The sequence below is a fragment of the Triticum urartu genome, chromosome 6A (assembly GCF_056163025.1).
Source record: "Triticum urartu cultivar PI428250 chromosome 6A, HENAU_Tu73, whole genome shotgun sequence".
NCBI lineage: Eukaryota > Viridiplantae > Streptophyta > Magnoliopsida > Poales > Poaceae > Triticum > Triticum urartu.
The window spans coordinates 84,965,686-84,983,637 of record NC_141878.1 but is presented as its reverse complement, the minus strand read 5'-3'; the positions used below and the strand labels follow the sequence as shown (position 1 = coordinate 84,983,637).

General features: G+C 43.9%; 3 protein-coding genes across 4 annotated transcripts; 2 read left to right on the top strand and 1 right to left on the bottom strand.

Moving 5' to 3' along the window:
• The first annotated feature begins 329 nt into the window (after positions 1-329).
• On the top strand, positions 330-6,153 carry SKB1 (SHK1 binding protein 1). 2 transcript variants are annotated; one of them, XM_048678606.2, is made up of 22 exons: positions 330-651; positions 748-954; positions 1,387-1,476; positions 1,583-1,639; positions 1,825-1,913; positions 2,045-2,120; positions 2,228-2,314; positions 2,493-2,574; positions 2,861-2,955; positions 3,051-3,086; positions 3,241-3,309; positions 3,780-3,848; positions 4,161-4,214; positions 4,365-4,439; positions 4,620-4,712; positions 4,806-4,909; positions 5,029-5,077; positions 5,151-5,237; positions 5,340-5,445; positions 5,534-5,621; positions 5,724-5,817; positions 5,882-6,153. In XM_048678606.2, exons 1-22 carry the CDS (start codon positions 508-510, stop codon positions 5,963-5,965), a joined length of 1,935 nt encoding a protein of 644 aa, XP_048534563.1. In that variant the 5' UTR covers positions 330-507; the 3' UTR covers positions 5,966-6,153. The 2 variants fall into 2 exon arrangements, with proteins under 2 accessions (XP_048534563.1, XP_048534562.1); XM_048678605.2 differs by having other exon boundaries at positions 1,583-1,660.
• Positions 6,154-7,618: 1,465 nt separating this feature from the next.
• LOC125513590 (chaperone binding / ATPase activator) lies at positions 7,619-10,737 on the top strand. Its single transcript, XM_048678728.2, has 6 exons — positions 7,619-8,009; positions 9,597-9,650; positions 9,760-9,840; positions 9,977-10,046; positions 10,143-10,231; positions 10,325-10,737. The coding sequence occupies exons 1-6, from the start codon at positions 7,806-7,808 to the stop codon at positions 10,451-10,453; spliced, it is 627 nt and encodes a 208-aa protein (XP_048534685.1). The 5' UTR covers positions 7,619-7,805; the 3' UTR covers positions 10,454-10,737.
• A 1,411-nt stretch (positions 10,738-12,148) lies between these two features.
• On the bottom strand, positions 12,149-16,069 carry LOC125514021 (IQ domain-containing protein IQM3). The gene is made up of 9 exons (XM_048679267.2): positions 15,663-16,069; positions 15,297-15,411; positions 15,080-15,145; positions 14,782-14,870; positions 14,541-14,628; positions 13,438-13,584; positions 13,238-13,330; positions 12,985-13,086; positions 12,149-12,890 (listed from the first exon to the last, which is right to left on the bottom strand). Exons 1-9 carry the CDS (start codon positions 15,875-15,877, stop codon positions 12,351-12,353), a joined length of 1,455 nt encoding a protein of 484 aa, XP_048535224.1. The 5' UTR covers positions 15,878-16,069; the 3' UTR covers positions 12,149-12,350.
• Between the last annotated feature and the right edge of the window lie 1,883 nt (positions 16,070-17,952).

The window sequence follows — 17,952 nt, the reverse complement described above, 5'->3', positions numbered from 1 at the left end:
GGCAATGCGCGCAGCGTGAGGAAAGAAAATACGAGATGGGGTAAGTCAACGCGAGCAAGATCGGACGGCAGGGCTCGTTGCATCGAGCAGCTGGGGTGCGACCAACCCAACTATTGGACCGGCGGCCGGGGCCTAAGCACTCGCTATTTCAAAATATAAGGTCTTACTAAAAGTCTAATATTTTGTGCTAGCCACATAATGATTCAATAAAATTTCCAAAAATTTGAAACGTTGAGGCTCTCACAATCGAATGAACGAGACTTTCCGCCTGCTAGTATAGAAATCGAACACCATGTGCTCTTCTCATATCCATCCATCCACCCAGAAAAAAAGGAGCGAAAAAAAACAAGAAACAAAAGCGAGGCCAGAGAAAAGAGAGCCGCCAAACGACGGGCGTTCGTCCCTCTTCTCTGCCGACCAAAACCCTAAACCCTAGCCCGACTAACCCCCTCCCCCTCCTCCTCCGGCGGCGGCGCCAGCCACCGGCAGCACACAAACCGGGCGAAGATGCCGCTGGGGCAGCGCGCCGGGGACAAGAGCGACTCCCGCTACTGCGGGGTCGAGGTGCTCGACTTCCCCGCCGGCGACGGCCTCCCCGCCGTCCTCACCCACTCCCTCTCCTCCGCCTTCGACTTCCTCCTCGCCCCGCTCGTGAGTCTCCCTCTCTCCCGCTGCTACCGCCGCCGCCGTTTTCTCGCGTCCTCCCTCTGAAACGGAGGCTTATCTGCCTTGCCCCTCTCTGTGCAGGTCGATCCCGACTACCGGCCCACGCCCGGCGCCGTCCTGCCGGTGGCGGCCTCGGACCTCGTCCTCAGCCCGTCCCAGTGGAGCAGCCACATCGTCGGGAAGATCAGCGAGTGGATTGATTTGGATTCCGAGGACGAGCAGCTCCGGCTCGACTCGGAGCTCACGCTTAAGCAGGAGATCGCCTGGGCGACTCATCTCTCCTTGCAGGTCCATCCACTCGACAACACATTGCTCATTATTTGTTTCTATCAGTCTAATTTCAATCAGTTGGTTTTACAGATTATTTATTAGTATTACACCGAGCACTGTAAATGGTAACTGCAATAACATACTCCCTCCATCCGAAATTACTTGTCACGGCAAATGGATAGAAATGAATGTATTTATAAAACTAAAATACATCTAGATACATCCATTCCTGTGAAAGTAATTCCGGATGGAGGGAGTATGAATTATCTAGTTATGCCGTTCAACATTGTTGGGGTGCCTATCGACTCTGAAGAACTAGAAACATGGATAATTCCTGTCCAGTTGACCGTCCTTGGATTCCTTAACTGCATTACTTTATTAAGCTTCTTATGCATTATTAGAAAACAAGTCTCTACAAAAGATCTGAATTTGTGGCGCATTTCCTTGCAGGCGTGCGTTATTCCTCCTCCCAAGAGATCGACCTGTGCCAATTATGCTAGAGTTGTAAATAATATTTTGCAAGGCCTGACCAATATGCAGGTATCGCCCTCCCTATCCAATTTCATCTTTCAGTTGTTGAATAGGTGCCTTATTTTAAAATACTTTGCCGACATCTAACTTTTATTTGCCCTGTTTCTTTCTTAAGTTGTGGCTTAGGATACCTCTGGAGAAGTCTGAATCTATGGAAGAAGACCGTGACAAAGTAAATAATAATAACCCCACGGTAAATGCTTGTTCTACCAAGCCTAGCAGGGGGTGCCTAGCGCGCATTCAAGGCTAGCAAGCTGGCTAGGCGTTTGTCTGCCAGAGCAAAATGCTGCAGTCTGTTGATGCTAAGTATACACACTGCTGCGTAACTCAATTGTTATTTGTTTTCTTAAATTACAGAGTGAAACAGTAGACTCGTGGGAATGGTGGAATTCATTCAGACTGTTATGCGAGCATAGCAGTCAACTGTATGTAGCACTTGATATCTTGTAAGTGATGATCTTGCATTGTCACACCAAAAAATTTCTTGCAAAATAAAGATTTCACTCTAATTTAGTAATTTCATCTATAATGCTAAAGCTTTGGTATCCCTTAAAAATGTTGTCTATTCACTTATCAGGAGCTCGCTGCCATCAATGAACTCTCTAGGGCGCTGGTTTGGGGAGCCTGTAAGAGCTGCGATTCTTCAAACAGATGTAATCATACAACTTAATCAGTCCATCTTGATGTGCAATCACCTCCCTCCTGGGGTATTACAATAGGCCGTGCATGTTTGCAGCACTAAATAATTTTCCATCTGCAGGCTTTTCTAACAAATGCAAGAGGTTATCCTTGCTTGTCCAAACGCCACCAGACTCTGCTTACTGGTTTTTTTAACCATTCAGTTCAGGTAGGTTCTTTATTATGCTTCTTTATATTAAAGCATTTTTCTTCTTCGCATAACAGCATAGCCTTTTGAATTAATGGCGCAATACAATACGGCAATACCTGCCCTCCTTCTAAGCTCGAGAGGCAATTGATGTGTATGTCGTGTTCTGCCTGAAGCCCTGAATTCTGATTTTGTTTAGGTAATTATCTCTGGGAGATCAAATCATAATGTTTCCCAAGTATCTGAAGGAGTGCTCTCACGTGATGAAAACCACACCGAAGGTAACTCCTGTGAACTTTCAGATTTGTTATAGTTCAGAGGGTCTTTAACTTGCACATGATTATGTAAACAATGTTTTCATTACATACATTTAAAGTGACTGCCGTACTCTAAAAAGTAAACTCTGCGAAGAGATCAAACTTAATTTCTCCTTTTTAATATGAGAAATGTGTCAAGTATTATTTTCCTGCTCTCTGAACTATATGCCTCGACTTGTGATACTTGCTGCAAAAGTGCCATTTATTTCCATTAAAATGTGACTCACTCATGCCTAAATTGTTACTTCAGATACCCCCACTCAGCATGCATTGAGCCCGTACCTTGACTACATGGCCTACCTCTATCAGAGGATGGATCCACTTCCTGAGCAAGAACGCTTTGAGGTATCCACTCTAGTAGACTTCCTCTCTCTCATGACCCATTATTTATCTTATTCACTGGCATCTTCCTTGATCTTATGTTATTTGCCTTGCTCCAGATCAACTATAGGGATTTCTTGCAATCTCCTCTCCAGGTAATTACTGTTTCGCTTATTCTCAAGTTCTAATCACCTGAAAGAAATTATTCTTTCTGGTGAAGTTATGGGGCATGGGTCTCCTTTTTTAACTCCATTACAATGAATGTGGCATTCACTTCCTCATAACTTGTCTATTTATTTATTTTGGCAGCCTCTGATGGATAATTTGGAAGCTCAGACGTATGAGACTTTCGAGAAAGACACTGTGAAGTATACACAGGTTACTGTCATATACTTGGAATCTGTCTATCTTTAATGCTATACATTTTGAAGAAGCAACATTGCCTTCACTTTTGTCAATAGTTTCCGTCAATACATTGTGAGAAGAAAGTTAGCTATTAAATTGAAGTTTCTAAAAATATGTTCTCATTTATTTCTTCCAAACTATTGACTATATCATGGTTCTTCTACTAGTTAGTACACCCTGAAAGTATTTGAGAATTACTATAACTGGCACAAGATCAATCTTGAGATTTATGGATGCATGCTTCAGCTATCACATTTTTAACATTAGCACTTAATAGCTAATGAACCAGGTTTTGTAAATAAATCAAGGATAAAAAATCCAGCCCTTCTTTATAAACTAGGTAGTCTGGAATTCTATTTTTTTGGCTGGTTGGTCAGTCTAACAGCACTCTTCATACCAGTATTGATCTCATTGCTAATTCCTTTTTTACATCATATGAACAGTATCAAAGAGCAATCGCTAAGGCGTTGGTTGATAAGGTCTCAGATGATGAAGTTTCCACAGCTAGGACGGTACGATTGGCCCTGAACTTTGTAATCTTTTTCCTATATAAAATGGTTGCACTCCATACTTGAATCTCTTTAAACAGTGATTCATAGGGCCATGAGTTGGCAAAAGCATGCATTCATATCTTGTTTATGCATTGCCTCTTCTGCATCTGTAGCCAATCCAGCGTTATGCCTGTTTTATTTGTAATATTCCTAGGCTGAAATTGTAAACAGCTCACTGGAGCTTATTTCCTGCACCACTCATATTAAACCTACATTTTTATTTTAATGTTATATTTAGTATTTAATCATCTAATTATTCACTGTTCCACAAAGGTCTTGATGGTTGTTGGAGCAGGCCGAGGGCCTCTCGTAAGAGCATCATTGCAGGTGAGTTCTTTTGCTCCTGACACTTGGGGTGTTACCACAAACTTTGATAAATTTGCTGGTGTTTAAATAACGTGCCTGTATTTTTTGTCGAAGAAAACTTCTTTGTTCACATTGTCCAGGAAGCTAAATAGGCTTTCATATTAAATGCAGGCTGCAGAAGAAACTGGTCGGACGCTAAAAGTATATGCAGTGGAGAAAAATCCTAACGCAGTTATTACTCTTCATGTGAGTTCTTATATTTTCAGTTTTCAAGTTATTCCATTAGACGGGTGTAAGCTTGTCAGTTTAGGGATCATTGATGCATCTCTTTTTCCCTATCATTGTGTTGGTAGTCTGTTTTTGCCTTGCTGCGTTAATAAAAATATATTATATGATGATCTGATTGGTTTTTGGGCACCGGTGCAGAGTTTGATCAAATTGGAAGGGTGGGAAAGCATGGTTACTATTATTTCTAGTGACATGCGGTGCTGGGATGCTCCTGAAAAAGCTGATATTTTGGTATGCTGATACTTTGTTCGAAAGTGACATTTCAAATCTCTTACCAGGCAGTCACAACTATGTCTTAACAATCTCACATGCAATTATGAACAGGTCAGCGAGTTGCTTGGGTCCTTTGGTGATAATGAGTTATCTCCTGAGTGTCTAGATGGTGCCCAAAGATTCTTGAAGCCTGATGGGATTTCTATTCCTTCATCGTACTGACCTTTTTCCCTTTTTGCATTATTATTATATAATTGAACTTCTCTGCATTCTTTCGATCCTAGGTATCCTCATATTTCTTATTATTTGATTGTTTTCATGTGTTCTGCTGCAGTTACACAAGCTTTATCCAACCAGTAACTGCATCGAAACTACACAATGATGTAAGTGCTTATGCCATCTCAGTGTGGTATCTGCAAAGTTTCAATAGAGCTTGAAGCGACTTGGTTTTTGCAGATTAAAGCACACAAAGATATTGCACATTTTGAAACGGCATATGTTGTCAAGCTACACCGAGTAGCAAGACTTGCACCTCCACAAGAGGTGAGAGACTGCACTTTCTGCTCAATATGCCCTTCATTGATCATGCCTTCCTCCAATAACTATTTTCATAACGACATCTGATGATCACCTTTAAATGAGCAGGTTTTCTCTTTCGCACATCCAAACTTCTCACCAAAGGCCACCAACCAAAGGTATACCAAGTTGCAGTTTGAACTACCACAAGACACGGGATCATGCCTTGTGCACGGTATGCAGCTGTACTTGCCATTCAGTTTTCTATTCTGTAAAGCTATTCATATATCACTCTAACTCTACTTATCCAATCATTTTGGCAGGATTCGCTGGATATTTTGATGCCGTACTATATAAAGATGTCCATCTAGGAATTGAGCCGAACACATGTACACCAAACATGTTTAGCTGGTAAGTAGCAAACTGTCAACCCGCTGCTCTTAAAAACCAGCAGCAATATTTTCCAAATCCTGCAATTTAGTCATAATTTTGACATATTATGAACATTGCCAGGTTCCCAATCTTTTTCCCACTGAGGAAGCCCATATACGTGCCGTCAGAGTCGCCCATAGAAGTGCACTTTTGGCGATGCTGTGGTGCCACCAAGGTCAGTGTGGTTTCCATCGCTGTCGATCCTTTGATAAATGAATCCTTATCCGCTGTTATTTCAGGTGTGGTACGAGTGGGCTCTGGTGGCTCCGTCTCCATCCCCGATCCATAACAGCAATGGCCGGTCATATTGGGTCGGTCTATAAGTTGGAAAATCAGAATACTCTGTCGGTTTTTTGAGAGAGAAAAAATTGTCGATCATATGCTTGGTTTTTTAGTGTGTCCAGCTACCTGGGTCAAAGAAACAGATCTTAGAACCTGGATACAGGCACATGCTGTAACTCGCAAGCTTTTGCTTTGTAACATCTTTTACTTATTGTTGTTGCCGCGCTAATCCTTGTGCGTGCTAGGGTTTTAGGTGCTGAGCTCGTCATCAGTTTTGACATTGCCTTTTCTGTTCTTGAGGTGAACATGCGGAGACGCAGATCTAGTTTCGTGCTAGGGTAGTCAAAATGTGTTTCTTTCGTCTGGGATGCATAGGTGAACATGCAAGTGGCTTTACTGTAGAATCACAAACATGCATAGGGTTTGCTACTACTCAAATATATTTCTCGATGCTTGGGAAATAACAATTTAGTTGTTGTCACTCCTATGTGCCCCAGAGGCCAGAGCAGAGCAAAACTGCAAAAGGCATTCTCAAGTGGAGCGGCAGGGTTGCACCGTATTAAGTACTCCGTATACGGTCCTTCTTTCCCTGTTTGCCCTGCATTTTCATACAAAACTCTGAGGATATACGCGAGTAGTTCTTGGAGTTGATTGTTTAGAGGTGTACACCTGCGCTTGTTTTCGTGCTCTCTGATGGCGTCTATTCTTGCTGAGATAGCCTCATCGTTTATTTCTTTTTTAATTAAACATGTATTCTTGCTGGATGGACCCCCCCCCCCCCCCCCCCACCCCCACCCCCCCGCGGCCCATTGCCCATGATAGTTGAATAAAAGCTCTAATTTCCCTGCAAAAAAATCATACGTAAAAAGAATAAGTAGAAAAATTGGTATATTCTCACAACACATTAGTATGTTGGTCATATAAATTAAAAAAATTAGGAAAAAAATATTTCAAAACATGGTCAGTAGTATACTATGTACACACATTTTTACGTCAGAATATCTGCAACTTTGTGTTTTTCAAAAACATACCAAAATTAGAGGAAAACATGTTTGTTTTAGTATTGCAGAAGATCACATGTTCTTGCAACATCCTTGAGGCATTTGCAATTAATCCGAATCAATATATCCAAAAGTTTTTATCCCCCCACCTCCCATCTTACCTTTTTTATAGTATTCAAAATTATACTACAACGATTGATATTTATTCTTTTTTTCCTAATTAGAATTAGCAATTTTATTTACTCCGACTCTGTGTTATGTTCCCCTTAGTGAAATATTAATCCTCAAGTTATTAACAAATAAATTAATAAAGTCTATAATGATAGAATGAAAATACCAATAAATTCTATAGTTTTATTTTAAAACATCCTTTAGCTAAGCATATCAAAGATAACTTTATAACTTAAAACCAACATTCATGTGCATGTGTGATTCCTTTAGATTTTTTTCAAGAATAGAAAGTATTAGAGTAATATTTTGACCGAGCAGATGCCAGGCAGTACCTTATTTCGTCACCCCACTTTTATGTTCTATATCCCTCTTCCTCAAAATAAGGAAAAACCCTCTCCCACACCGACGCTGACACGCGGGCCCACACTAGGGACCAACTGTAGCTAGCGTAGAAAACCGGAAAAGAATCGAGAAGCTTCCCGAGGCACGTGGGCACTCGCCGCGGGGGAGAATAAAAGAGTCAAAATTGGAGCGCCCCCATACCCCATACGACCCGCGACGCGCACAGAAATTTCTGGTGGCAATCCTCTCCTCCCCTCCGCCCGGGGAAGAAGCCTCTCGATCCCCCGAGAAGGGGCGCGCGCCCTCGCCGATCTCCCTCCCCCGCCGAGAGATCTACAGCGAGCGAGGGCCCCAGCTCAATCCGCCGATGGAGGAGACGGCGGCCGTGGCGGCGGCGACAGAGACCGTGACGGCGACGGAGACGGGGACGCCGGAGAAGTCGTCGTACAGGTACTGGGTGCGGCAGGCCACGGGCGAGGCGGCGCCTCCCCCCGTCCCGCGCAAGCTCGACCCCTCCGCCGCCAACGGCGGCGGCGGCAACCCCAACGCCCTCGGCTCCGTCTGGAATCAGGTCAGAGGCCCTTCTCTCCACATTTATGTGCGCTGCCACTAGATAGGTGACTGGCGGCTGCCCGCGTTGCCGGATGGAATACCATGAATTAGCTCTTGTGATTAATGTCTTGTTCTGATTCTATGATCTGATAATTAGCATACGTTTATACATTGGGATATGTCGATTCGCAGCCATAAACCTCCGTCGATCACCATGAACCCGCTCAGTCGATTTGGTATTGGCAAATCTGCAATCTCCAGTTTGCCGCCAGTGGATTGTGGGGGTGCATTCACCCTACGTGCAGGGAATTTGTTTACTGCCGCACATTGCAACACATGAGTATTGCTGTTCAACACTATATATTCTATCTAGATATAGCTAGTGTAACAGTGTTCCTGCTTAAAAAAAATTAAAACTATTGAATATTGATGTAGAGTCACAGAAAAACCAAAATATATTTAAAAAGAGAGGGAATGTTCTTGTGTTCTTGGAAGTTTGGCAACAAAGACTAGCTTTGCAGTACATAAACTTTGGTGCACTCTACAGCTCTGCTCTAGGCATAGTTGCTACTTGACCTCAAGCTCATAGTACTAACTTCACAATTGCATAAATAGAGGAATAAATATGCAAAGTGGAAAGAGATCTGATTACGCTGGGTTTGAACTACTAGAGGATACTTGAGTTACTATACACTGGTGGTCTTGTGCATTTAGAGGAGCTGTGGCCGGCATCTTACTAGTAACAATCTATGGTTCTCTTGATGAGTTAAATAGAGATATGGAGTAGACTTACGGCGGTCTCAAGAAATTTAGGAACAGCCTTATAACTTCTGAGTTTTGAGTTGTTTGGACAAATTTACTTCTATTGCTGACTCATACCATCTGCAAACTGTCCAATTGCTTTAGTTTTATTACCTTTGGCGTTTTTCTGTAGTTGCTGTAGCTGCCTATTTTTTAGATACCGTTATCTTCTAGGATAAATCAAAATGTATTAAAAAAGAGAGGGAATGTTCTTGTGTTCTTTGAAGTTGCGCAACAAAGACTAGCTTTGCAGTGCATTACTTTGGTGTACTCTACAGCTCTGCTCTAGGCATAGTTGCTACTTGACCTCAAGCTCATAGTACTAATTTTACAATTGCATAAATAGAGGAATAAATATGCAAAGGGGAAAGAGATCTGATTATGCTGGGGTTTGAACTAATAGGATGATACTTGAGTTACTACTGGTGGTCTTGTACATTTAGGACAGCTGTGGCCGGCATCTTACTAGTATGATTCTCTTGAGTTAAATAGAGATATATGGAGTACACTTACGTCTCAAGAAATTTAGGAACAGCATTATAACTTCTGAGGTTTGAGTTGTTCGGACAAATTTACTTCTATTGCTGACTCATACCATCTGCAAACTGTCCAGCTTTATTACCTTTGGCGGAATTGCTTCGTGCCACACATGTGACACTTATCAGGGTCCTACTTCTATTACCTTTGGCGTTTTTTGGTAGTTGCTGTAGCTGCCTATTTTTCTGATACCGTTATCTTCTGGGATGGTTATACTGCTAATTGCCAATCTACTATTTTCTGATATTTTTCACGTTTGCACTTGCAGGCTGGAACATGGGAGGAAAAGAACCTCAATTCATGGGCTAATGGCAGGATAAAGGTGCGTGGTTTAGTAGCCAGCTGTTTACGAAATGCTTGTCTAAAATAGTTCACTGATGTTTCCATTGTATTAAATTTCTCTTACAGTTATAAGCTCATATGTGCTGTAGGATTTGCTGGGTTCTTTAGGTTCACTGGATTTCTCCACGGGGAAGGCATCCATTGATGAAGTGTCCAAATGTTCAGGCGATGTAAGCACGATGTCTGATAAGACCGTTCAATTCCATCAATCCATAACTATTTTTCATAACTTATAACCTTTTTGCACGAAGTAATCCTGTCATGTGTGATTTAAACAACTAACCAATATCCTTGGTGGTTACACAGGCATTTCTAGTAACGGTCCGTAATAAGAAGAGAGTAGGTTATAATTATGAGCTGAGCTTGAGATTTAAAGGTAAAGCATATATCATGCCAAACATTGCATCACTTCATTCATTTAAAATATGTATTACTCCAGTGTCGGTAACTCGTTTGTGGTAATGCTGATTAGGTGAATGGTTAGTCAAGGAAGAGAAGAAGAAGGTCACTGGCCATATAGACATCCCCGAGTTTTCATTTGGTGAGCTTGATGACCTCGAGGTACAAATAACCACTACTGTTCTCTGTTGCGCCTGTACCATTATGATCAATTACTGCGTATTGGTCATCTCAAACACTCCCTTCTGATTTCAGGCAGAAGTGAGGTTCACCGATACCCTCGAATGGGAGGACAAGTCGCGGATCTGCAAGGATGTGAAGTTGTTCCTTTCACCTATAAAGGAGAAGCTGCAGACGTTCGAGCTAGAGCTGAAAGATAGGTAGTGAACGTCTGCGAGTGCCGGCAGGTTCTAGGTGCTGTTTTCAGTGTTGTTACCCATTCTTGTAGCTGGGACTCTCTGTGTTGTGTCGGATTAAGCGGTTGCTGTCTAAGACTATCGAGGTCATGTTATTCTTGTTTCTCCAGTCAGTGTAAGATTATACGGTTGCCACTATGTCCGTTGATGGCTTAGATTCTGTGTTGCTGTGCACGTTTAGTGTCATGAACCCAACAGAAACACAGATGATGATGATGATGATGATGATGATGATGATGATTACGATGTTCACCAGAATATGTTGTTATCCGTCCTGTTGGAGATGGTAGTTTGAGCCTTTAGTGAGGAGGTGTTGGTTAGGCTTAACTTTGATTTTGGATTTTGGCTTATGAGCCAAAAAGCATCTATTTATGTGCTTTTGCTTTGGCTTTTGGCATATACCTTCGCTGTAGGACCCTCCGCCCTGCCTCAATGAATGCAAATGCGGGCAAATGGCCACCCCATCTTAAAAATCAACTTCTTCCTACTTCAGATCTCAATGATTAAATTGAGTCCATAAATGTGAAAGAAAACAGAGAAAATTATCCTTCACCCACGGGGTAGTTTGATGAATACTCTCTGAATTGGTTGATAGGGATGAACAGGGGACTACAAATTTTAACGTAGTTGGCAATTTTAGGATATTGATAAAGTTGGTTCTTTAGATATGCAATTAGGAGTACATGTTAAGCAAACAAGCAATAAGGTAAGCAAAGGAACTAGCTAATTAGCAAGCCAACAAACTTACATGCTCCCTCCGTCTTAAAAAACTTGTCCCAAGCTTGTCTCTTAAATGGATGAATCTAGCACTAACTCGATGCTAGATACATTCATTTGAGAGACAAGTTTTCGGAGGGAATAGTAGGTAAAAGATGCGGAAAAGAACTAAACACAAGTGAGTCGACAACACGGAATTTATCCTGATGTTCACTCTTTGGGAGTGCTAATCTTCACTAGAAAGAGACAGTGCTAAATTGCAATCTAATTTATTATATACACTAGACACTAATTGTTTGACAACTTAATGTTGTTTGAGGAGTATTTGCTAGGATTATGATGATATTTAAATTAAATTACACTACTTGGCACCTCCAATGACATGATTTTAGATCTACCACTGGCTAGAAAGGTGTGGAAGCCAAAGCTTTGGAGCACCACCAAGTGGTTCATTTTATCGCGCCTTTAAGTCATCCCTAACAGATGAGACTTAAATCACCCCTGGTTGGTCTAGAGTTTCCGGATCTTGACGCATGTCGCCTAAGAGCCCAAATATCTAAGAATAACAAATCCTCAATGAAATCAACGGGGAACTCAAATCAATTTGGTGATACTATGTTAAAAAAAATAGAGCTTTGGAGCTTTTAAAAATGGAGCAAGAGTAAAGAGCTCAACTCGATATAACGGGGAAGGATACCCTTGGGGAAGATAAAGTTGGCTTTATATAGCCCACATAGAAATCTGGCCGTTGGAGTGTCCCTACACCCCCCGAAAGTTCCAGAGGGAGCGTCCTTAAAACCCATCCTTGATTTTCCTTAAATTCGATCATGGTTTGGAGCTTTTGTCCCTGAATGTTTTCTGATTGTTGTAGGCAAACATACTACAGTACCGTATTATGACCTATGAAACAGAAAACTCTGCTGAAGCTATTTCTGCAAGAGTGACATTTGGTGGGAAAAAGGCACAATCACACATTGTCAGTTCAATTCAACCGAATTCAAACTCATACAATCCTCACAAGATCCATCTGAGCTAGAAATGGATTCCAGCAACATAGGAAAAACAGCAAGCACAAACATCTGACCTTTGCAGCACCCATCAAACATGAAGCAGCAGAACTACACAGCTATTGCCTAAGACACAAGTTACTAACTTGGCTGGGGCAGGGAGGCCTGCGCCTGCATTGGCACAAGCGGCGACGTTGGCGAGGTGGGGGAGAGGCATGACGGCACCCTCCACGAGGCCGGAGGAGTAGATGCTCTCGGTGAGAGCTGCACCATCTCCAGCGCTTGCATTCTGAGCTCTATTGGGTAATCCTTCACACATCCAATTCTTGGACCATTTCCAGTGCTCCATTTCAGGGATAGCCTGTGTCCGAGCTGATAGGATTTTGACTTGCTCTTGGAGTTCACCCTCTCAAGAATTGCATCCTGCGAGACGCCGGCATCTCTAGGGCTTTGCAGGCCACCTGATAAGGTTCTTTGGTAGGCTGGCCTTGCTTTCTCCACATGGAGATTATCGCCCTCGTCAGCTTCAGTCTGAGAAGATGGCTCAGATGCCTTGTCTTCTACCATGTTGGAAGGGAGAATCAACTGCAGAGGATTGGATGGCATGATAGTAGCAGCAGGGTTCTGTTTGCTATTAAGCACTGGATCTTCATAGTAGTCCTCCTTGGTGGATGAGCGCACCTGAATATACAAAAAATAAGTTAATTAAGTGAATCGTCTTACATTTGGTAACATAAGAGCGTGTTTAGATTCAGCTGGACCAGAAACAGTATACCTCAACTTCTTTCAGATCAACTCCATTCTCTTCTAGAAAGCTCATGAAGTTGCTAAGATTCTCCGCACTCGGTTTGTAATGTCCACTATAAGCCCAGATGGACTGAAATGAGAAGAGATTGTCAAAGCATAAGATTAGCATAATGCAGTGAGGAAGCACAAGAACAAAGTGATGAGTATGAAATGGTTAGTAAATCGTTTGGGATATGGATACAATAGTAGCACTTAGATACGATGGTGGTTCACGGTAATACCTTGATAACTCCATTTTCTGCAGTAAACCTTCCAGCAGCTATAGTAGCACCTCCTGCTAAAAAGCTGGAGTGCTGGAACACACCTCTCTCTTTCTGGATATAGAAATAAGCATACAAGTTAAACATTTAGTGAAGCTAACATTCCAAACATGACTTAACAGTGCTCAGCAGCAATAAAATTCTGTGAGTTATCAAACTACCTGCCCAGCATAAAGTTTCTTTGCTGTGCTCATAACAAAAATCCATTTTGTCCCTTTAGGGCCCTGGCTTGTATCAAGTGCCTCTCCAGATATCTTGTGGATAATCTTTCCCTCTTTAATGATGTATTCATAGAATTCGCGCTCTTGCTGCAAAACATCAGACAGCTGTTACAGGAGTTCATGCTCAACGATTTTCTTCTAAACTTTGATGTGGAAATTTGTTACAACTAATCTGAACTTGTTGGGCATGCTGTGGTTAAGATGAACAATTGAAGGGAAGTATTAATGCACAGGCTAGGGAGTTTTATAACCTCATATGTATAAAGTATTAAACATAACTCCAGACTTCTGAAACTTCTTTGACCATGATTTGCCCAACAGTGTGGATTATCTCATACAAATTGATACCATTGAGAAGTGCATTTAGTATGAATCCAACGATATTGATTTTTGTATATAACGTAATCCACATAGATCAATAAATATGAGAAGCGTGTGTGTGCCTTATAATTCTGGACAGAGCGAATATCGATTTATTTACAATAGCATTAAGACATATGTCACGTGCAGCGCACCGCAAAAAGTGCAGAGACCGAGGATAGGGCAGTCGCCCTCATGTAGATGCCAGCAGGGCCTAATCGCTGTCGAAATTAGGCAGGCTCTTTGGCTTAGTTTTGACTTGACATCTGAGATATCCTTACCAGCTAAATAAGCTATCTCTTGCCTAACTAAATCATCATTCCCAGAAAACCATATCAACATCTTCCTATTTTAATCTATCTCTTTCCTAACTCCTTTATCAATTGATCATGTTATTGTTAGGTTCAATAGTGACTCCTGCACGTGACAGCGCTTAGCATGGTGCTGCCCTTCACTGTTGGCCCTTGATTCGGCACCAGTGACAACATGACCCATGTCCTCATTATGAGCAAAACATGTTCTAGAAGGTGAATATGAGAAACACAAAGTCAGTGGGATTTCTTAATCGCAACCGAGGCTTGCTGAAGAAACAATTTAGCACTCTGAAGTTCTAACGCAACTCTCGTTGGAATATTTTCAGTAAGAAAGGATAAAGATAGCATCCATTATGCAAATGATCTTACCGGACCAAGATATCTTATGCATTGCTTCTTCAGCCGAGCCCTTGGACATTCTGGAAGATCTACATCTTTTCCCTCACCAATATCAAGCCTGCATATGCAAAAAGAAAGAGAGTAAAAGACTATCAGTTTCCGTGCAAAATTTATCAGTTATCTTGTAGGAAAATGGGAACTACATATTGATTTGCATGATTTCGCTTGAACAGCAAGATTTGCATACACAGAATGGAAGTCATGTCCTTACCAGTAGAAGAAGGGCTGGCCAGCCAGGGTCTGGCACCAGACATCATAGTAGAAATGGAGGTTATGCCCGTACCTATGTCTTGGATCAATCTGCAAGATGACAGATGAAATTCAAAATTTTGATGTTCAGAGCTGACTGACAGTCTGAGTCAACTGATACTTGGAAGCTTATTCCTTTCACACACACATTTGTAGAGCATAGAAAAGCAGCAAGTACTACAATACTACTGCCGTACAATACTACTGCCAAAATTAGATTAAAAAACAGTAGTAGATGCGTAGGATATTTTTGTACTCACAGCCTCGATCCAGTGCTGGAAAGCCAGCTTGAGAGCCTTGGCGTCCTTGGATAAACCCTGCCCCACCTGCAAGATGCTCATGAACATGATTGGAGTTAAAATTAAGGAGAATTCCAGTAAAAAAAAAGAGAATGTCTTTCTTGTGAGGAAAAGGCCATCATGGTGAGCTGCCTTGTGCTGGCCATTGATGGTGCAGGGGAAGGGAATGTGTCGAGACCTTGGATGCGTTGAGGCTGACGCGGTTCCAGCGCGAGGCGGCGGTCTCCGGCTCCGGGTCGTCGTAGAAGGAGACGGTGCTGTGGTTGAGCCGCGCGAAGTCCAGCGCTTGCCACCTTGACCAATCCAAACCAGAGAACACCGGTGAATTTTCAGCGCCCGTAACCATCAAGACAGAGCAAATCAGGCATCGACGGCACCCAAAATCAGGCTCGCGAGAGGGCAACAGCCAAGAAAAGGGCAGAATCCCAAGAAAGAAAGGGGGATTGGGCGATTTTCTTGACCGAAATTATCAGACCACCAAGTGGAAGAAAAGAAACAGAGCAGTAATGTTTTCCTTTTCTGGAATTGGATAGGATCTGGTTACCAGAGCTCCTCGACGACGACGGCGGAGTCGGCGAGCTTGCGCCTGGTCCGGTAGCTCCGGTAGACCTTCTGCACCTTGGTGGCCGCGCCATTCGCTTCGCCTCCGGCCGCCGGCGACGGCGAGGAGGAGGCCTCCGTGTGGCTCGGCTCCCGCGAGGCGGTCTCCACGCGGTCCGGCCCGGCCGCCGGAGGAGGCATCGCAGTCTCCACCTCCATGTATACTGTCTACCGTCTACCGCCAATGGTGGTGGGCTTCTCGACTGGAGGCGGGCGGGGGATGGCCGTGCTCTTTCTCGAGGAGGGGGAGGGGGTTGGGCTGGGGAAGAAAGGGGAGGCAGCAGCTGGAATTTATGCCCGCCTGCGCTGCTGTGCGCGAGAGATAATCGGAGAGTAGTTTACTGGTGGAGCAGTGGAGCTGAGCCCATGGTACGCTGGGTCGTCTACCGGACTGTGCGTTTTGTCCCGTCGCAGCTCGTCGTCGTACGCCGCAGTTAGGCGAGGTTTCGTTTTTTTAGTAACACAAATTAATCGCAGGTGCCCATCTATACTCAGTCTTATCATTGTACGGGTGCACATCCCATCTCTATCGGTATCTCTGAGGTATTGAGCCGACGTCACATCTTGAAAGTCAATAGAACGTCTCCTCTCATTAAGCAAAAGCCGTTGAAAGACTAAATAAATCTAAAAAATACGAGCATCGATGTAAGTCTTACAAAAAAGTCGACCAAAGAAGAAAGATATCCCAAAGACACTGCATTATAAGGTGGAAAAAAAGGCCCCGAACGCTGGCTTGTGCGGCGCAAGTATATGCAGCGAACACGCTGGCTTGCACAACACAAGTATACGCTGCGAGGAGCCATTTTTTAAGAACCAGGATTCGAGCCTTGGTCGGTAGCCCTGCTTCAGAAGGTCATGAGAACCATGCTTGACACACGTTCTCATCAGTGTCAGGTCTAATTCTTGAACCTTGATGGGCTGGTTCCACCAAAGAAACGTAACCATCCGAGCTCAGTTTGTCGGTGAGGTTTCATTGGTGTTTTTCACTTTTAATTCCGGGTTCTTACGCGTATGGATTTGGGTGAGTTCACAAAACTTGTTCAACGAGTCGCTTTCTCTCGAAACTACCACCGTTGAGAGTCGTCGTCTCCAAGTTTCTCGAGCCGACCCAAGCCCGGTTCTTCTGCGTCGGCACTACCGGCCGGAGTAGAGATGGGGGAGGCGCTCCGTGCTCTCGTGTGTATAGTAGTTGTAGGGCTTGTTTTTCCTTGGCGAGAAGCCAATGGGGAGCATGCCAACGATGCGAGAGAGCAGCGCTTGGTGGCTAGAGGCCGTGATTTTGCTGGTGGCGGTGGCGTGGCGCCAGTTGCTGTGTGGTGTCATGGTTGTGATGCTCACGGCGCCCCAAGTGGTTTTTCCCCGACGACGGTGAGACTCGTTCTAGATAGAATCTGTTTTGAACGCGATTGTAATTCTATATTTCACTTTGGGATTCTTATAAAAGGCAGGGACTTAGGTGTTAATTGGGGGTGGGAGAGGACTCAACCTTATGCAACATAGTAAAAGCGTACGTCAAGCGTTTTTTCTCTCCTCCCTGGCGGCTGGAACCCTAACCGTCGTCAGGAGAGGCCTTCTTTCAGCGCCGTCCTCCGGCGGCTCCCCTCCGTCGGCGACCTTGGTCGTCCGTGGTGGTGGTGTGTGTGTGTGGGGGAGGGGGGGGGGGGGGTCGCCGGATTCACGCGCGTGGATCGTTTTTACATTTGTGTAGTCTAGTTTTTTAGGCTGTTCATCATCTTTGCTTCGGCGGCAACGATGACGGCGCTGAATAAAGATTCTTCGGATCCTTCCCTGACGAGGCCATCGGTCCTATGATTGGGGATGGATTTGAAAACAAGTTTGTTCAAGTAAGGATGGCGTGGCGACGGCGGCATCCTCGTAGTGGACCTGTGTCCTCGGGCTCCGTCGGTGCGACGGCGTTTGCTCCAGTGTCAGCGTGAAGCTTGAGAGGTAGTCCAGGAGCGGATGCAGATTGTGGTCTGCATTGACGACAACTGGAAGACAGAATGTGTGCTGAGTTCGTGGTTCGTGGATGGCAGGTATAGTTTCCTCCTTCGGCGTCTTAGTCATGGTGGGGTGCCAGATCTGAAGTACGATGGCGCGTCCGGGTGTTGCCCCGGTCTGACTCGTTCAACGGCAATGGCTTCACTTTTGGTGAGCCACTTTGGAGGTCCGCAAAGCTGCATATCAGCGATGGAGCCTCGTCGAGCTCGGGTGAGGAGGTGATCCGTCATTTT

Excerpts from the sequence above, each read along its gene's own strand:
- SKB1 (XM_048678605.2), top strand. The coding sequence starts at position 508 with ATGCCGCTGGGGCAGCGCGCCGGGGACAAGAGCGACTCCCGCTACTGC. Across the intron at positions 1,661-1,824 it reads TAAATAATAATAACCCCACG|AGTGAAACAGTAGACTCGTG; the intron begins GTAAATGCTTGT and ends CTTAAATTACAG. Across the intron at positions 4,713-4,805 it reads CTGAAAAAGCTGATATTTTG|GTCAGCGAGTTGCTTGGGTC; the intron begins GTATGCTGATAC and ends AATTATGAACAG.
- LOC125513590 (XM_048678728.2), top strand. The coding sequence starts at position 7,806 with ATGGAGGAGACGGCGGCCGTGGCGGCGGCGACAGAGACCGTGACGGCG. Across the intron at positions 8,010-9,596 it reads TCGGCTCCGTCTGGAATCAG|GCTGGAACATGGGAGGAAAA; the intron begins GTCAGAGGCCCT and ends TTGCACTTGCAG. Across the intron at positions 9,651-9,759 it reads GGGCTAATGGCAGGATAAAG|GATTTGCTGGGTTCTTTAGG; the intron begins GTGCGTGGTTTA and ends TATGTGCTGTAG.
- LOC125514021 (XM_048679267.2), bottom strand. The coding sequence starts at position 15,877 with ATGGAGGTGGAGACTGCGATGCCTCCTCCGGCGGCCGGGCCGGACCGC. Across the intron at positions 15,146-15,296 it reads TCAGCCTCAACGCATCCAAG|GTGGGGCAGGGTTTATCCAA; the intron begins GTCTCGACACAT and ends AGCATCTTGCAG. Across the intron at positions 14,629-14,781 it reads GGCCAGCCCTTCTTCTACTG|GCTTGATATTGGTGAGGGAA; the intron begins GTAAGGACATGA and ends TTGCATATGCAG.